At 43.1% G+C, this 16209-nt stretch overlaps 1 protein-coding gene across 1 annotated transcript; it reads left to right on the top strand.

The window, feature by feature from the left end:
• Positions 1–4217: 4217 nt before the first annotated feature.
• Positions 4218–14920, top strand: CE1H17orf75 (chromosome E1 C17orf75 homolog). Its single transcript, XM_078437481.2, has 10 exons — positions 4218–4424; positions 5122–5202; positions 6281–6406; positions 7290–7433; positions 7667–7724; positions 9452–9571; positions 10570–10634; positions 10788–10924; positions 12051–12154; positions 12770–14920. The coding sequence occupies exons 1-10, from the start codon at positions 4285–4287 to the stop codon at positions 12983–12985; spliced, it is 1191 nt and encodes a 396-aa protein (XP_078293607.1). The 5' UTR covers positions 4218–4284; the 3' UTR covers positions 12986–14920.
• Positions 14921–16209: the final 1289 nt, after the last annotated feature.

Below are 16209 nucleotides of genomic sequence, written 5' to 3'. Positions count from 1 at the left end.
TCTGCTCCCGTCAGGCACTGCGGCCGGAGGCGGAGCCAGGCAGGGAAGGGTCACATGACGCAGACCTCCTCCCTGAGTGGGTGGAGACTCGTGGCGGCTGACGGGCGGCCGCCATCTTGTCCGTTTAAGGTGTCCCGGCCCTGTTTGCTTGCGCTGGCTGATTCCTCCGGTTTCCTTTGTGAGGGAGCTGGTGGCCGAGGTGCACCGATACACTCGCGAATTGAAGGAAAAAAACAAACAAAAAAACCTGGGAAGATTGCCAGCGTAATTAAGGGCAGACTACAAATAAAGAATAATGAGAGAACGCTCAATTTTTAATTTTGTTTCATTGCCCGGATTAATCCTTGCTGTACTAAGGGTTGGGCATTTGCCTGCTAAGTCAAAGAAGTCGCAGTCTCTGCCTGGTGACTTGCAGGTTGGTGACAGATGAGTAAACGAGGCAGTGTGGTCAGCGCTGTGATGGGGGAAATACAAGGGGCTGCGGACAGAAGAGGAACACACGAACAGGGCCTTGGAGGCCACGGGGGAGTCAAGAAAGATTTTCTGAACTGAAAAGTTAATGGGAGCGAGGGAGGTGGAGGAGAGAGGATCTCATTGAAGGAGCAAAACGTGCAAGTCTTTGAGGCTTAGCGCCTGAAACACACCAGGGGTTTTCGGACCGGAACTCATAGTAATGGGGCTGGTGGCAAGAGACTATCCTAGGGAGAAAAAAGGGAATCCAGGCTGGAAAGGAAGAAGTAAAACCGTATTCGCAGATCGCATGATTTTGTTACGGGCTGAACTTCACTCACAAAGAAAAATTAGTAAACCCTAACCCCCAGTGCCTCAGAATGTGGCTTTTAGCGGTGAGCAAGCTGCCACTCTAGTAGAGGAAACACTAAGTACGTCATGTCGGGAGTGATAACTGCACTGAAGTAGAGCTAAACAATATGAGGGGACACGGTAGAGACTGATGGTTTGACAGCAGAGACTTGTGTGGGATGTTTTTTTGTACAGGGCATTTTCTGTCTCAGGAGGCTGCATTTGTGCAGAAAACCGAATAATAACGAGGGAGAAAAAAAAAAAAAAAAACCATGCAAATATCTGGGGGCATTCCAGACGGAGAGAAGAGCAGATTAAAAGACTGTTACACCGGGGGGCGGGGGGGGGGGGGGGGGGGGAGGGTGTTTGAAATATTTGAGAAACACAGGAAATGTGACCAGGACAGAGTGAGCAAGGAGAGGGTGATGGGAAATGAAGACAGAGGGGGTATTACAGGCTAAATTATGAAGGCCTCCGTGCATCACATAATAAGAGCCCTTTTGGTAGGGTTGTTTGTAAGACCCGAGCAGGAGAATACAATACAAAATAGCAGTTAAGATTATAGATTGATCACTTACATTGACTGAGCCTCAGTTTTCTTCTCATCTATAAAGTGAGGATAAACCCCTCTGTTACAGAGTCGGTCAAGGATAAATGAAATAAAACAGATAAATAACCTGGCCCATGGTTACTGCTAACTAAATGACAACTATTAAAGTATAAATGCTGTATTCATATGATTATTGCTGTTGACACTTGACAGACCAACTCGCAAAGACTAACATCCTCAGATTGTGTTTGTAGATGGTCAAGAAGCCAGCGATGAGATTCCGTAAGATCACCCTGTCTGCATTACTTTCTTGGCAGTAGTCACATTCTGCCCCTCCCGGTGTGCATGCCTTTTCTCCTTCAGTTGTGTGTGCCAGGACAACAACTTAAATACTGGATTGTCTTTCTATATGTGCACATATTCTAATTCATTCTTTTTGATAGTTGCATAGTCTTCTAGTACACGTGTATTTCTTCCTGCTGCTATAACAAATTCACCACAAATTTAGTGACTTAATACAGATTTGTTATATTGCAGTTCTGGAGGTAGAAGTTTGAAATGGAGGGGTGCCTGGGTGGCTCAGTGGATTAAGCATCCAACTTCGACTCAGGTCATGATCTCACAGTTTGTGGGCTTGAGCCCTGCAACTGGCTCTGTACCAGCGGTGCAGAGCCTGCTTAGGATTCTCTCTTTCTCCCTTTCTTTGCCCATTCCCCACTTGTGCTCTCTCTCTCTCACAAAAATAAATAAACATTAAAAAAAATTGAAAATTCATTACAATTCTGAAATGAATTGGCAGGCCTGTATTCTTTCTGAAAGCTTTAGGGGAGAATCATTTATTGCCTTTTCTAGCTTCTCGTAGATGCCCAAATTCCTTGGTTACCAAATCACTTCAGTCTCTGCATTATATGTCACAATTGCCTTCTCCTCTCTGATTTCCTGCCTCCTTCTTGGAGAGACTTGTGGGTTACACTGGGCCCACTTGGATAATCCAAGAAAGTCTTCCCATTTCAAGTTCCTTAATATTTTTTTAAAATGCTTATTTAATTTTGAGAGAGAGAGAGAGAGAGAGTGCAAGCAGGAGAGAGGCAGAGAGAGGGAGACATAATCTGAAGCAGACTCCAGGCTCCCAACTGTCAGCACAGAGCCCAACACAGGGCTTGAATTCATGAACCTTGAGATCATGACCTGAGTTGAAGTTGGACACTCAACCGACTGAGCCACCCAGGTGCCCCTCAAGTTCCTTAATATTTTTTAAAGTTTATTCATTTTAAAGAGAGAGAGAGAGAGCATGAGTGGCAGAGAGGGAAGGAGAGAGAGAATCCCAAGTAGGCTCTGCTTTGTCAGCACAGACCCTGAAGTGGGGCTTGAACTCATGAACCATGAGTTCAAGTTCTTTAATTTAATCACACCTGCAGAGTCCCTTTTGCTATGTGAGGTAACATATTCTCAGTTGCCAGAGATTAGGACATGGACATCTTGGGGGGTGGGTATTCTGCCTACCACTGCATGCACCGAAACTTACATAATCAGTCTTCTATTGACCAACATTCAGGCTGTGTCTAGTTTTTCATCATTACAAACCAGGCTGCAAGGAATATTTTTGGACTCATGTATTTTCACACTTATATGCATGTATCCATTTGATGATGTCCTGGTGTTGCACTGATAGTCAAAGGGTATGTGCATTTAAAATATTGACAAGTATTTTCAAATTCCTTTCTAAACCATACGCATTGGGGTGCCCAGCTGGCTCATTTGGCAGGGCATGTGACTCTTCATCTCAGGGGTGTGAGTTCAAGCCCCACGTTGGGTGTAGAGATTACTTAATAAAATATTGAGGCACCTGGGTGGCTCAGTCGGTTAAGCGTGGGACTCTCGGAGTTTCGGCTCAGGTCATGACCTCATGGTTTTGTAGGTTCGAGCCCTGTGTCCAGCTCTGTGCTGACAGTGTGGTGTTGGCTTGGGATTCTCTTATCTCTCTACCTCTCTCTCTCTGCCTCTCCCCTGCTCACGCTGTCTCTGTCTCTCTCAAAAGTAGACTTAAAAAGAGTTTTTTTTTTTAATTAAAAAATCCTAAAAAATTAAAACTAACCACGTGTAGTAATCTTATTCCTATCAACTGTTTATGAGACTGACTGCTTCTTCACACACCTCAACACAAGGTACCATCAAACTTTCAAATCTCTGCTAACCTGTCAGGTGTAAACTTGTACAATATACCATCAATTTCATTTGAAATTGAACAGTTTATTTACTTATTTTTCATTTTTATTTCTTCTGTGAACTGCCTGCTGTCTTTTTTTTTTTTCCTGACGAACGACAGCCATTCATCTATTATATATGTTGCAAATATTTTTCCTAGTTGGTCATTTGTGTTTTGACTTTGAGCCACACAGAAGTGTTTAGTTTTTTTTACCTAGTCAGATTTATTAATCTTTTCCCATGTGGCTTCTAAGTGTTTCAAACATTTAGAAAGGCCTTCTTCAAGAATCTTTAAAATTCTCCCGTATTTTCACCTGGGAGGAGCATTTTAAAATTCTTCTAAGTCTTTTACCAAACTGGTGAACGTGAATGCGTGTCCACGCCCCCCTGAAAGGTGGTAGGAGGGCAGATTCAACCTTTTCCATGTGGCTAGCCAGCTGCACCATATGTATTAGCTAAGTCTCCTAGACGTCTTGAACGCTAGCCAGAGGAGAAAAGGAGCCAAAAGAGGAATGGTAAAAGATTCTGCGTGACCCGGCGCACCCGCACGCCCCTTTGGGGAGAAAAGCGCTCCTAGGCCAGCCGGCTTCCTGACCTGCGACCTGGGAAACCGGCGGAACGCAGGTGTGCGAGGGCTGGGAGCCGCACGAGCCCGGCCTCGCAGGACTGTACGGCAGCGGGGGAGTGGTTTGGCGGGAACACAGGGCCGCTCGGAGGCCGCCGCCGCGATGCTCCCCTCCTTGCAAGAGTCTCTGGATGGGGATGAAAAGGAGCTAGAGAGCAGCGAGGAGGGAGGCCCCGCCGAGGAGCGAAGACCCGAGCCACCTCCCAGCAGCCACTACTGCCTCTACAGCTACCGCGGAAGCAGGTGCAGCGCCCGGATCGTCCCTATGGCCCCGCCTCGGCCCCGCATCTCGACCCCGCATCCCGTCCCTGGCGGCTCGAAAAGCCTTCTTCCCCTCGGCTAGCTAGACTGTCTGGCCCTAAGCTCGCTTCACGCCGTTCTTCCTGGCCACCGTCCTGGGCTGTCGTGCCCCTCCTAAGCCTCTGCTCCCCAACTGTCCCTGTCGTCTTCTCAGCCCTTTCCTGTCGCTCCTGCCCTTTGGCGCAGTGCTTCGCACGCTCTATAACGTCAATTTCTACCCCTGTCCTTCCTGTTACTATCGCCTGTTTTCTTCCATTAACCCCACACTTCCCCCCCCCCCCCCCCCCCCGTCTGATTATCCTCTGCCCTCGCTGCCTCTATTTCCTCTGTTGGGGCAGACATCCCTGGGGCTCTCTGGGCCCTGTAAAGTCTGGTTTTTAGAAGAAATTTCTTGACTTTTGTGGATATCTAATTTAACCTTTCCTCCAGCCCTTAACGGCCTGGAGAGAGAAGGGACTCTTGTCAGCACTGTTTCATGGGTTTTCCCTGCCATGAGGATAGGCAATGGAGGATCCATGCACTTCCACCTTGCAGCATTTTAGCTGACTGTTCACCCCCACCCTGCTTGCAGGGGTAGGGGCCATACTCCGCTTGAGTTATAGCCCATAATTGATAGCTGTATTGCTTTTGCCATATGCAGGTTGGCACAGCAGCGAGGGGACAGTGACGATGGAAGCCCAAGTGGCACAAATGCAGGAACTCCCTCTGGTGATGATTTCAGGTAAAAACATCTTGGCCATAACCCGTGCGTGTGCAGTTATCTTCTGTGCATCTCTCTGTCCTCTAGATATCAGTGGGTACCCTATTTCCATTCGGCTTTCCCCAAGTCAAACCATCAAGCCCACCTATCCCCTAGGAACCTCATCTGGATTTCCTCATTAGTTCATTCATTCAAGGCTGGGCAGATTGAAATACTGGTGGTGCCCCTGCTGATTAGCCAGAGGCAATGAATCTTAGTTCTTGATTGGAAACTGCATTAAAGATTCAATACCATATGGGTATAAAGAGATTTAAAATCCTCCCTTCCCCCTCCCCTCCTTTCAATACCTTTTCAGAGCTTCTCTGCTATGCCCTAGAATATAAACTCCAGGAGATTGTTGTCTCTCTGGTTCACTGGTATCCCCCTACCTGGCACCTAGGTAGGTACTAGGGTAGACGTTTGGTTTTTAGGTTTATTTATTCTGAGAGAGATAAGAGAAAGTGTGAGCGGGGGAGGGGCAGAGAGACAGACAGACAGAAAGAGAAAGAGAGCCCCAAGCAGGCTCTACACTGTCAGCACAGAGCTTGACGCAGGGCTCAATCCTGCGAACCATGAGATCATGACCTGGGCCCAAACCAAGAGTCAGACACTCAACTGACTAAGCCTCCCAGGAACCCTTAGGGTAGACATTTAATACCTATTTAATAAATGAATGGATGAATTAATGAACCTTAACACTTGATGCAAAGTAGGGTATACTACAAAAATATGTTCACGGACTGGATGATGGATGGTTTAAGGAATTTTTCAGGTGTTGCAATAGTATTGTATTGTGAAAAGTAGGTAAGGTGAGCGGAGGGGATTCCAGTGGAGTCATAATACTAGAGAGAATGAGCTGGCAAGGTAGGATTATTTTAAGTGTTTGATGATGTAGATCCTACTTGGTGACATACACTCCTAGAAGGCTCACCAACAGGAAACATAAGAAGCTTTTTCAAGTCCTTAAAGAGATTGGGGCTTTTGGTAATATTCTGCCTTACAGGGTGTGCGTGCATTAGTCCACTGGTAAGGGATGTGTGTCTTTTATTTATTTGTCAAGCCTCTCCTTGGTGGACACTAATCTGCCATCTGAAGCGGAGCCAGACCTGCGCAGTTTCATTGCTAAGCGTCTTTCTAAGGGAGCAGTGTTTGAAGGGCTGGGTAATGTTGCATCTGTGGAGCTGAGGTAAGTGTAAAATGTGCTGTGTCCTGAATTTTCCTTTCTGGGCTAAATATGAGAAGTGATGAGAAATTCCAAACGATCAGCTCTTACTAGATTTGCAAAGTGCATCTTTGTTCCCTGGCGGCCTGAGCACTGGGTCTCTCTCTCACACACACACACACATTTGTAGAATGGAATTACTTGAATGGCAGACTCTGCCTCCTAAGTGCACTTGTTTAGTCTTGCACTTGGAAGAGGAGAGTTAATTACCAAAACGAAAGGTGTACACTTGACAGTCTGTAAAGTGCTTTCACAAACTTCGATGCCATTCTCTCTACAAAGGGGTCAAAGAGCAGAGAAGCAAATATAGTCAAAGACACTAAGATCACAAGGCTGGTCATGTTGATGGAGTTCAGGTGTAAAAACATAGGTGTCCTCCGTTGAATTCCAGCCATCTTTCCATTACATCCCTTGACTGTAGTTCACTTCAGAATATGATTTTAGCATCGAGTCCCCTCAGAGGACAGCCACAGGCCAAAGATAAAGCCACAAGATAAACATGTTGTATCTGCCTGGAGCGTCAGGGTTTAGGGGAGAGAGAGAACGTGGTTATATTTATGTAAATGTGGATATACCAAGAATGACAAGAGAATTTGTATGTGTTTTTCACGTAAGAGAGGAGAATTCAAAGGAGTTCTGTTAGGTGCTGCCTTCGCTAAAGCCCATGATGGCGCATGTTAATTTTCTTCTGCTATTACAAGTAAACCAAGGAAAAGTCTAGGAAGTTCCGACCCTGTTTGCAATCTAACAGTATTGCCAGATCCAGATGATCAGGGTTCAGAGCAGTCTGTAAAATTAGGTGCGTGAGTTAGCAAAATACTACATTTTACTGGTTTTTCTTTTCCAGGATTCCAGATTACCGGGTCGGTTGTTATTACTGTCTTTTCCAGCAAGAAAAGCTGCTTCCTGAAACAGCAACAGTGGACTCTGAACGTAACGCTTCAGAGTATGTGGTCTGTTTTTTAGGAGGGTCTGAAAAAGGACTTGAGCTATATCCTTTCTTTTGTCTTTGATGGTATCAGGAAGAAAAAACATGGGAAGCCAGGTGGAGGAGTATTACTACCAACCTCCAAAGAGCTTTTCTACCCCTTAAGTGTTTGCTTCATTTCATACCTTCATACGACCACTTTGTCTTTGAATTTACAGTTTTCATTGAGAGATTTTATATTTCCCATTGAGAGATAAAAACAGTCTTGATCCTTTATTGCTTCCTTAAGAACGTACTTTCAGGCTTGAATTGGACAAGTACATTCAAGGCCTGAAAAATAACATGAACTGTGAGGTAAGATGATTGTTTTAACTATTCAGCTTGAGATGATTAACATACTATAACTGCTGTACTTATGAAACCAAACAGGTGGATACAAAGACACACAGATTCTAAAAATGTACTGCTTTATGGGCTAGAAGGGTACTTGTTAAGAGAAGCAGGGAACCTAGTCCTGTAAGTGCTCTAAGTTTCACAAGACTGCTTCTAATATTTTGTATCCATGAAAGATATGCTCTATTAAATTCATTGTATATGGTTAACTTGCCAAGAAGGAAGAGTATGCTCTTTTCCTGGTTTCTAGGACCCTAAGATTTATATTCTGGTCAGAACTAATGCCCATGAAGAAGCCTCTGGCACCAAAGACATGCTATATAGTGGTCTGACTGCCCTTGAACTCAACATCAAAGATTTTTAGAAAAATTCCATTTTTCATTAATCGATCTTTTGTGAATTAGACACATCTGTATTGATTAATTTATCCATACCTTTAAAAAACTACACACCACTTGTGGCAGTTGCTAAAGTCGTTAAGAATTACGACTTTACTACCCATTACACGTGGTAACAATTCCTTTTACTTGTCATGAGCTTACAAGTTCCTGCAGGAAGGAGAGCATAGGAGTGAGCCAGAGCAATGAGTCCGGGGCAAGCTGCTCTCCCAGAGTGGAGCTCTTCTGCTAGTCCCCAGTGAGCAGCACAGCCCAGAAAACCAGATATGCTCAGCCCAGATATGCACAGCCCAGAAAACCAGATATGCAGCATGTCTGACAGCTGGAGTGCTTTGATGAGCTAACTTGTGTGTCCTTCTCTGATCCCGTTTGCATGTGAATGAGCTGTCTCATTCCTTCAGCCTTTCAGCAGGTGCTTTATAAGCTCACACATGGATGTTTCAGGCACTCCCAGGTGCTGAAGAGACAAGAATTATTAAGAGAGTATCTCCTGGGGGGCCTGGCTGACTCAGCTGGTAGAGCATGACTCTTAGGGCTGTGAATTTCATCTCTCCTTTGGTGTAGAGATTACTGAAAAATAAAATCTTAAAAGAAGAAAATCTCCAGAGTGCACACGGTATGCTGGGGGGAGTGGGGGAGATGGACAAGTAAGTGCCCAACATTTCCCAGTGACAACATAGCATGGAACCCTATTGATTTGGTCTCTTTGTTTTATGTAATGCATTTCTAAGTGTGTGTGTTTTTTTGGTTTGGTTTTGTTTTTAAAATAGGTTTCACACCAAACATGGGGCTTGAACTCACAACCCTGAGATCAAGAGTCCCATCCCATGCTCTACCAACTGAACCAGCCAGGTGCTCCTTAAGAAATTCAGTACAGAATTAATCCCCACTGTGCTCAGCAAGCCTAGGAAAATTATATCACAATTCCTTTTTTTGAGTTGGTCGTGTTAGCTTGAAAAAAGGAAGTGTCTATCCCTAGTTCTTTACACTGTAAAGAGTATCATGAATTGGGGCACCTGGGTGGCTTAGTCAGTTGATGGTCTGACTCCTGATTTCATCTCAGGTCATGATCCCAGCGTAGTGGGATCCAGACCTGCATCGGGCTCTGTGCTGAGCATGGAGCCTGCTGGGGATTCTCTCTCTCTCTCCCCCTCTGCCTTTCTTCCCTTTGTGTGTGTGCTCCCTCTCTCTCTCAACAAATAAATAGATAACTACATATCATGAAGAAAATGTTAAGTCCACTAAAGTGAAGGCTTATATTAAACCAAATAACATTCTTTCCTAATCTAGGAAAGGGGCCTGGAGAACCATATAAAATCCTACTTGAGCAGCTGGTTTGAGGATGTTGTATGCCCAATCCAAAGGGTGGTTCTTCTCTTTCAGGAGAAGCTTACCTTTCTGCTGCATGCCGTGAGTATTGCCCAAACAAAAGCATTTCTTTAATTGAGAGTCACGTTGACAGAGTCTGGATTATTTAAAGACATACTCACTGTCTCTGAACATTACTTTTTCCCTCCTGAATATTCAAACTATGCTTGCAATCGGGATAGACCACTTTGTTTACTGAGATCTAGAAAGTTCTATTCCTAAGGTAGAATCACAAATACTAAATCTTCCTAATAGGATAAACATTTTTAAATAATACTTTTTTATTCTTTTAAAAAATTTTTTTTTCAACGTTTTTTATTTTTATTTTTGGGACAGAGAGAGACAGAGCATGAACGGGGGAGGGGCAGAGAGAGAGGGAGACACAGAATCGGAAACAGGCTCCAGGCTCCGAGCCATCAGCCCAGAGCCTGACGCGGGGCTCGAACTCACGGACCGCGAGATCGTGACCTGGCTGAAGTCGGATGCTTAACCGACTGCGCCACCCAGGCGCCCCTTAAATAATACTTTTTGAAGTGATCTGGGAGAGGTATAATTTCCAAAACAATTTGAAAAGGAAAATAAAAATCCAAAGTGATTTTAACCATATAAAAATGTCCAAATAGGGGCGCCTGGCTGGCTCAGTCAGTAAAACATACAACCCTTAATCTTGGGGATGTAAATTCTAGCCCCACATTGGGGATAGAGTTTACTTAAAAAAAAAAAGATGCCAGATGAAAAATGAAAAATGCATTAACATATCCAGGCAATGGGGAAGGCTAGAGTATATGGCCAGGCTTTTATGTAAATATGTGGTGGGTAAATTCAGTGGAGACTGGATGGTCCATGAGACCAGGGTGGTAAAGCACGTTTTAGACTGCCCACTGATGCCTCTAAACAAGGCTCTGGGGAGTTCTGGGCTAGTGCCCATCAAGCACCGTCTAGTACAGTGGTTATTGGGGAAGCTGAAGTTTAGTCTCAAGTAGCTGCTCAATAAGGAAAACTGATACATGTATCAACTAGGCTTTATTTTTCTCTTGTAGGCTCTCAGTTATACCCCTGTTGAAGTTAAAGAATCAGATGAAAAAACAAAGAGAGACATTAACAGGTAAAGAACAGTTTTGCAAGGAGGGAACTTTTTCCACAACAAGCCTGATATACATCTTTAACTCCCCACCCCCACCCCCACCCCAGAATGAATTTGCTTTCTCCCTCCTATCCTGTAATACTGTGTGTGGAAAAGAACTTGTGTGTACGGCAGGTTTCTGAGCGTAGCCAGTCTTCAAGGCCTCATCCACGAAGGCACCATGACGTCTTTGTGCATGGCCATGACAGAGGAGCCACGTAAATCTGTGGTCATCGATTGTAGTAGCTCCCAGCCCCAGTTCTACAATGCAGGTGAGCGCAACTTCTGAGGCAGCCTTCCTGGCACCCTTGGGAGCCTCTGTTTTTGCACCGAAAACACATGATACAAATTTATCCGTCCTGCCTTGTGCAGTTGTACATGTTTATCTCAAACTCACCAAAAACAATAGCAATCCTAGAACCAGGATTGCTGGTTAGAATAGAATCCATGGAAATCCTGCCATGCCAGGCAATTCCCCTCCTGTGTATATAGAGAAATTCTCGTATGTGTGCACAAGGAAACAAGTACAAAAATGTTCATAAAGGCGTCATTTGGAATAGCAAAGACTGGAAGCAAATGTTTATCAACAGGAAGATTGAAAAACTTCTATTTGTACAGTGGAGTTCTACATAGCAGCAAAAATGCATGAACTAGAGCTGTGTGCCTTGGTATAGCTCAGAAGCATACTATTTAGTGGATCAGCTATTAAAGAAAAATACATAACATTTTAACGTATGCAAAGTAGTACTATCTAGGGCTTAGAGATAAAAAGAAGTAGGTGGCAAAAGTTCTCTGCCCCTTTCCCGCTTATGCTCATGCTCTCTCAAAAATAAAAAAAATATTTAAAAATAAATAAGTGGGAATAATAATCCTTTCTGATGGGAAAGGAGGGGAGTGTGGGAAGAGGCACACAGGGCTCCAGCCAGTTGTTTTTTGTTTTGTTTTGTTTTTTAATATTTATTTTTGAGAGAGAGACAGAGTGTGAGTAGGGGAGGGGCAGAGAGAGAGGCAGGCACAGAATCTGAAGCAGGTTCCAGGCGCTCAGCTGTCAGCCCAGAGCCCGACGTGGGGCTTGAACTTGGGAATGACGAGATCATGACCTACACTGAAGTTGGATGCTTAACTGACTGAGCCACCCAGGCGCCCCGCCAGTTGGTATTTCTTAGCCAGGTGTTGAGTAAATTATTTTTTTAGACTGTTACAGAAGTCTTAAATAATTCACTATAAGTGTTTTTATCAAGAAAGAAAATCCCGACGTACACACATATTGAATCATCATGTTGTACACTTGAAACTAATATATGTCATTTACACCTGTTAATAAATAAATGGAACAAATGTCTTATGCTTTGTAGGATTTCATTTTTATTCGTTTAATTTTTCTAAAATACCTTATAGGAAGCAACCGGTTTTGTGAGGATTGGATGCAGGCTTTTTTGAATGGCGCTGAAGGAGGTAACCCTTTTCTTTTTCGACAAGTACTGGAGAACTTTAAACTAAAGGTAATTAATTGGCTATGTGCCAAATGCCACATATAATTTTTGTCTGAATTTTCATTAGTACCAGTGAGAGAGTAACAGATTTGCTTTACGGCTGTGATGTCTGTTAAACAGGACGTTCTCAAAACCAGAATCTCCAGAAGCCATTTACTTTATATTTTTCAGGAGCTTCTGTATTTATATCCTTGCATTTCCAGTTAATTGGGTTGAACGCTTGCTTGCATCTCAGGCACATCAGTCTTCTAATTTGTGATGTATCTTAGTTGGGAACTGTGCGTGCACGCGTGTGCGCGCACACACACACACACACACACACACACACCCATGCACACACACCCCAGTTCGGTGCCTAAGGGTTCAGAATTCTGATGGGGAGGAATGTTGTTACTTTATTTAGTTGATTTTAAAAGTATTTTTTAAAAGTATTTTTATAAAGTAATTTCATAAGAAATTTTGTTCTCCCATGGGCAGAGCATATTAGCAGTAAGAATGATAGAAATATTTAAAATAAAAAACATCTCAGCAATGTAAGTTGAGTTCTCAGCTGGATAGGAGATATTTTTCAGGCTTCATTATTATCTCACTAAGCACATATTTAACTGGGAAATCTTTTTCTAGGCCATACAAGACACAAATAATTTGAAGAGATTTATCCGACAGGCAGAAATGAATCATTATGCTTTGTTTAAATGCTACACGTTCCTGAAGAACTGTGGGAGTGGAGATATCCTTCTGAAGATTGTTAAAGTGGAACACGAAGAAATGCCCGAGGCCAAGAACGTGGTGGCCGTCCTCGAGGAATTTATGAAAGAAGCCCTCGCCCAAAGTTTGTGATCACACGTTTTGAGATCATTGTATTGTGAAGTCGTACATTGAAGCCTTGGTGTTTGAAACTGCACTTGTCATAATTGTCATAGGATTGCTACTTAAGATTAGTTGAAACCCACTCTAGATTTTTTTCATTTTGTACTTGTAAAACTTAACTTACTTAGACATAAAAATCCGAGGACCGTCTTCACTGAGTCCTAGACACACGTGTGTCAGAGTCGTGGAATTTTGGTATACCACTGGCCCCATAAATTCTAGACTTCGGGGGGTTGATGCTCAAAAATCTTGAACAGTAATTCTGTGGCTTCTCTGAGAAGTTGGCTGCAGTATTTAGCAATTTTTCCTCCCAGAAAAATTGTAATACTTCTTTCTTCAATGTATTATAGCTTCTTGAAAAAAATGTCCTCCTAGTCCTAGGACAAGATTAGCCCTCCAACACCATTTCAAAGATAGATCTGTGCATCCTGTGGGTGCTTGGATAGATTTTTTGGTCTGATTGATAATGATATAGATGAGAAAACCAGCTTTTAAGTCAATACACAAATCATGAGTGTGTAAGAAATTAAATGAGCTTTAAAAATAGACGCACTAGCTTCAAGATAAAACCTTATCTCGGATGGAAAGCTACTGCGGAAGTGGCCTCCATCATTCATTTGTTCACAGGTATTTTGCCAACAGCCTGTACTTTGTCTTTTCTATGAAAATGCTAGTTTTCAGATGTTAAAACAGAAAGTACATAAATTCTACAAGCAAACTGTAACATGAAGGACGCAAACAGATTCTTCATATCACAGTTACTCATTGATTTCAGTTTTTTGTATATTTGTTACAAGCCTCACGTTGTTTTACTCTGAATCAATTGAACGTGCCCTCAGCTGGAGCCATTTATAATTCCCACGGAAGCCAACCGTAGCTACACACATATAATGGCAGTTTGTTCTGCGCAGCTCTTTAATAAATCCATTTGATAATGATTTTTGTTTAGAAGATCAGAAGTCTCATTCTCACTGCCGTCAGGATGCTCAGAGGAACACAAGCCCGTAAAAATCCTCTCCTAAACTCATCTAAATTCACTTAAGTGCTGAGTTTTAACTTTCAGAATGACTGACGATGGCCTTCTGCTTTCTCTTCTACAGAAGTCGAGGAACATGACTCACCAAGCCATTTCTTTTCCTTTAATGAGAAATACAATTCAGGATCTTCATAAAGGCTCTCCTATGGTTTTAAACTTTAATAACTTGGATTGTAGGCAGTATAGGAAAAAAAATTCCAAATAGCATTTTTTATAGCATTACTTACAGAATGACTATGGGAAACAGGCAATTCTGTGGCACTACCCTCGAATCTGACTTTTTCTAATGTACTCTGTTGCTCATTTAGAAATCAATTTTTTTTAATAGACAACATTAGGACCTCAACATTTGGAGTCTAAAAAAAAATATTTTTCATTTTCAAATTCACATATCAACAGCCCATGATGTAAATGGCCTTTAAAAGTAAATGTATTACCTGCTTCAAGCTATTTATGGATATAGTCAAGGTATAACTGTATATTCCTTATGTGTACTTATATGTATATATTTTGTGATGCAGGCTCACTACATTACCCAGTTGTATACCATACAGTCTTATTTTACAAGTCTGTGACGAACTATCACTACTGTAGGCAAGGACAATGGTGACCTGGAACTGGATAGCTGGTTGGCCATGAGAAGAAACTCAGAGAGCTCGTGACCAGCAACATGTACTGTACTCAAATTTTAATAAGCTAATGAATTAACTTTTAAAGTTTTTAAACAGGATTTGTCCAGGCCCGGAATACATTTATGTATTACTTGTGTGCTCGACACACAGAGGAAATAATGTTTGTCATGTATCAAAAATGGCCTCGGTTTACCTATAATTAGATTTGTAATAGTAATAAACTGACTTAGCTTCTCACCGACAGAGTCATTTTTATTTAACTATCTCCATTCTCAACGCTGACATTTTTATTCATCCGCAACAAGTTTATGGGGAAATTACACCTGTTACGCTAAGGAACCTGTTGAAGAAAATCACACCACCTGCCGGCATACACCTTTCTGCACCTCGCAGGAGGCATCAGGCAGTGTAAGGGCAGTCTCCATCGCGGTGTTTTCCTCATTGTCCAAGGAAATACGGCTGTAGGACCCAATAATGCAGGTCACTTCCCCTCACTCTCACTCATTACTAATGTGACAGAACGCATGTCCTTTACCGGAGGCGCGCGTATACCGGATGCAAGGAAAGCCTGCAGGCATCTAGGAGCTAAGATTCAGTTAGGACCATGTTTTCCTAACCATGCGTCTTCTCAGTAGTGGAGACCCACCCCTGACATCGACGGTCTCTCTACTTGGAGGTCTAGGAGGGCAACCCCAGTTCTACAACTGCTAGCCTTCCCAAATGGGTCACAGACTTCATATCATTCTGAGCTGGCATCAATGCTAGATCCTGGGGGTCAGGGGTGATTAGGGAGCAGTAATGAACTCATAGCTGTGGATTTTCTTGTAAACCACTTCCAGGAGGGCTGATAAAGAGATCCTATTAAGTGAACACCGAACAAACATTCCAAGGTTCATTACTGTTACTAATGCAATGAGACTGGATCTTTAAACAAACATCCTGACACTTCAGTGTCCTTGAACACCTGATGAACAGCTGAGGGTTGAGAGCATGAACTTTGGAACCATAGTATGAAGCCATCTATGCCATAAAGCACCTGCCAGTCACTAAACTCTAAGCCTTCCCCTCATGTGTAAATATGGGCGTATTTATACTCACTTCACACAAGTAGCTATGCAATTAAATGAAAATAATACATTGAAAATGCCTCATCCAGTGCCCAGCACATACTAAGTAGCCAGTAAATTATCTTCATAATTACCTTATCACTGGTTAATGTCTTACAAAGTTATGGGAAGAATGAGAATCTGGTAGAAGGGAGGAACCAGAAAAGTGAAGGGGGAAGTGATAGGGAGCCAAAGGCAAAGCCATCTAAACAGCTTTTGGCTATTCAGGGAGCTTGTCTGTCAGTGCCTCAGGTATTGGAGCCTGGAACTGATGGGGTACAGGGGGTGCACGGGTGCTCAGACAGGGTCCTGATCTTCCCTCTAGGGAAGTTAGTTATCCACACTTGAAAGAGAAATGAGTTTTTTGACCTTCAGCGTGAGCTGTACTCAAGTTGTTCTAGAATGACTTTTGCAGCATTT

Source organism: Panthera onca, chromosome E1 (genome assembly GCF_046562875.1).
Source record: "Panthera onca isolate mPanOnc1 chromosome E1, mPanOnc1 haplotype 2, whole genome shotgun sequence".
NCBI lineage: Eukaryota > Metazoa > Chordata > Mammalia > Carnivora > Felidae > Panthera > Panthera onca.
Note: the sequence above shows the minus strand (reverse complement) of the source record. Positions and strands in the feature narration are given on the sequence as shown.

Coding starts and splice junctions, on each gene's coding strand:
- CE1H17orf75 (XM_078437481.2), top strand. CDS start 4,285: ATGCTCCCCTCCTTGCAAGAGTCTCTGGATGGGGATGAAAAGGAGCTA. Junction 5,203..6,280: donor CCCTCTGGTGATGATTTCAG/GTAAAAACATCT, acceptor TTATTTGTCAAG/CCTCTCCTTGGTGGACACTA. Junction 10,635..10,787: donor ACAAAGAGAGACATTAACAG/GTAAAGAACAGT, acceptor TGTGTACGGCAG/GTTTCTGAGCGTAGCCAGTC.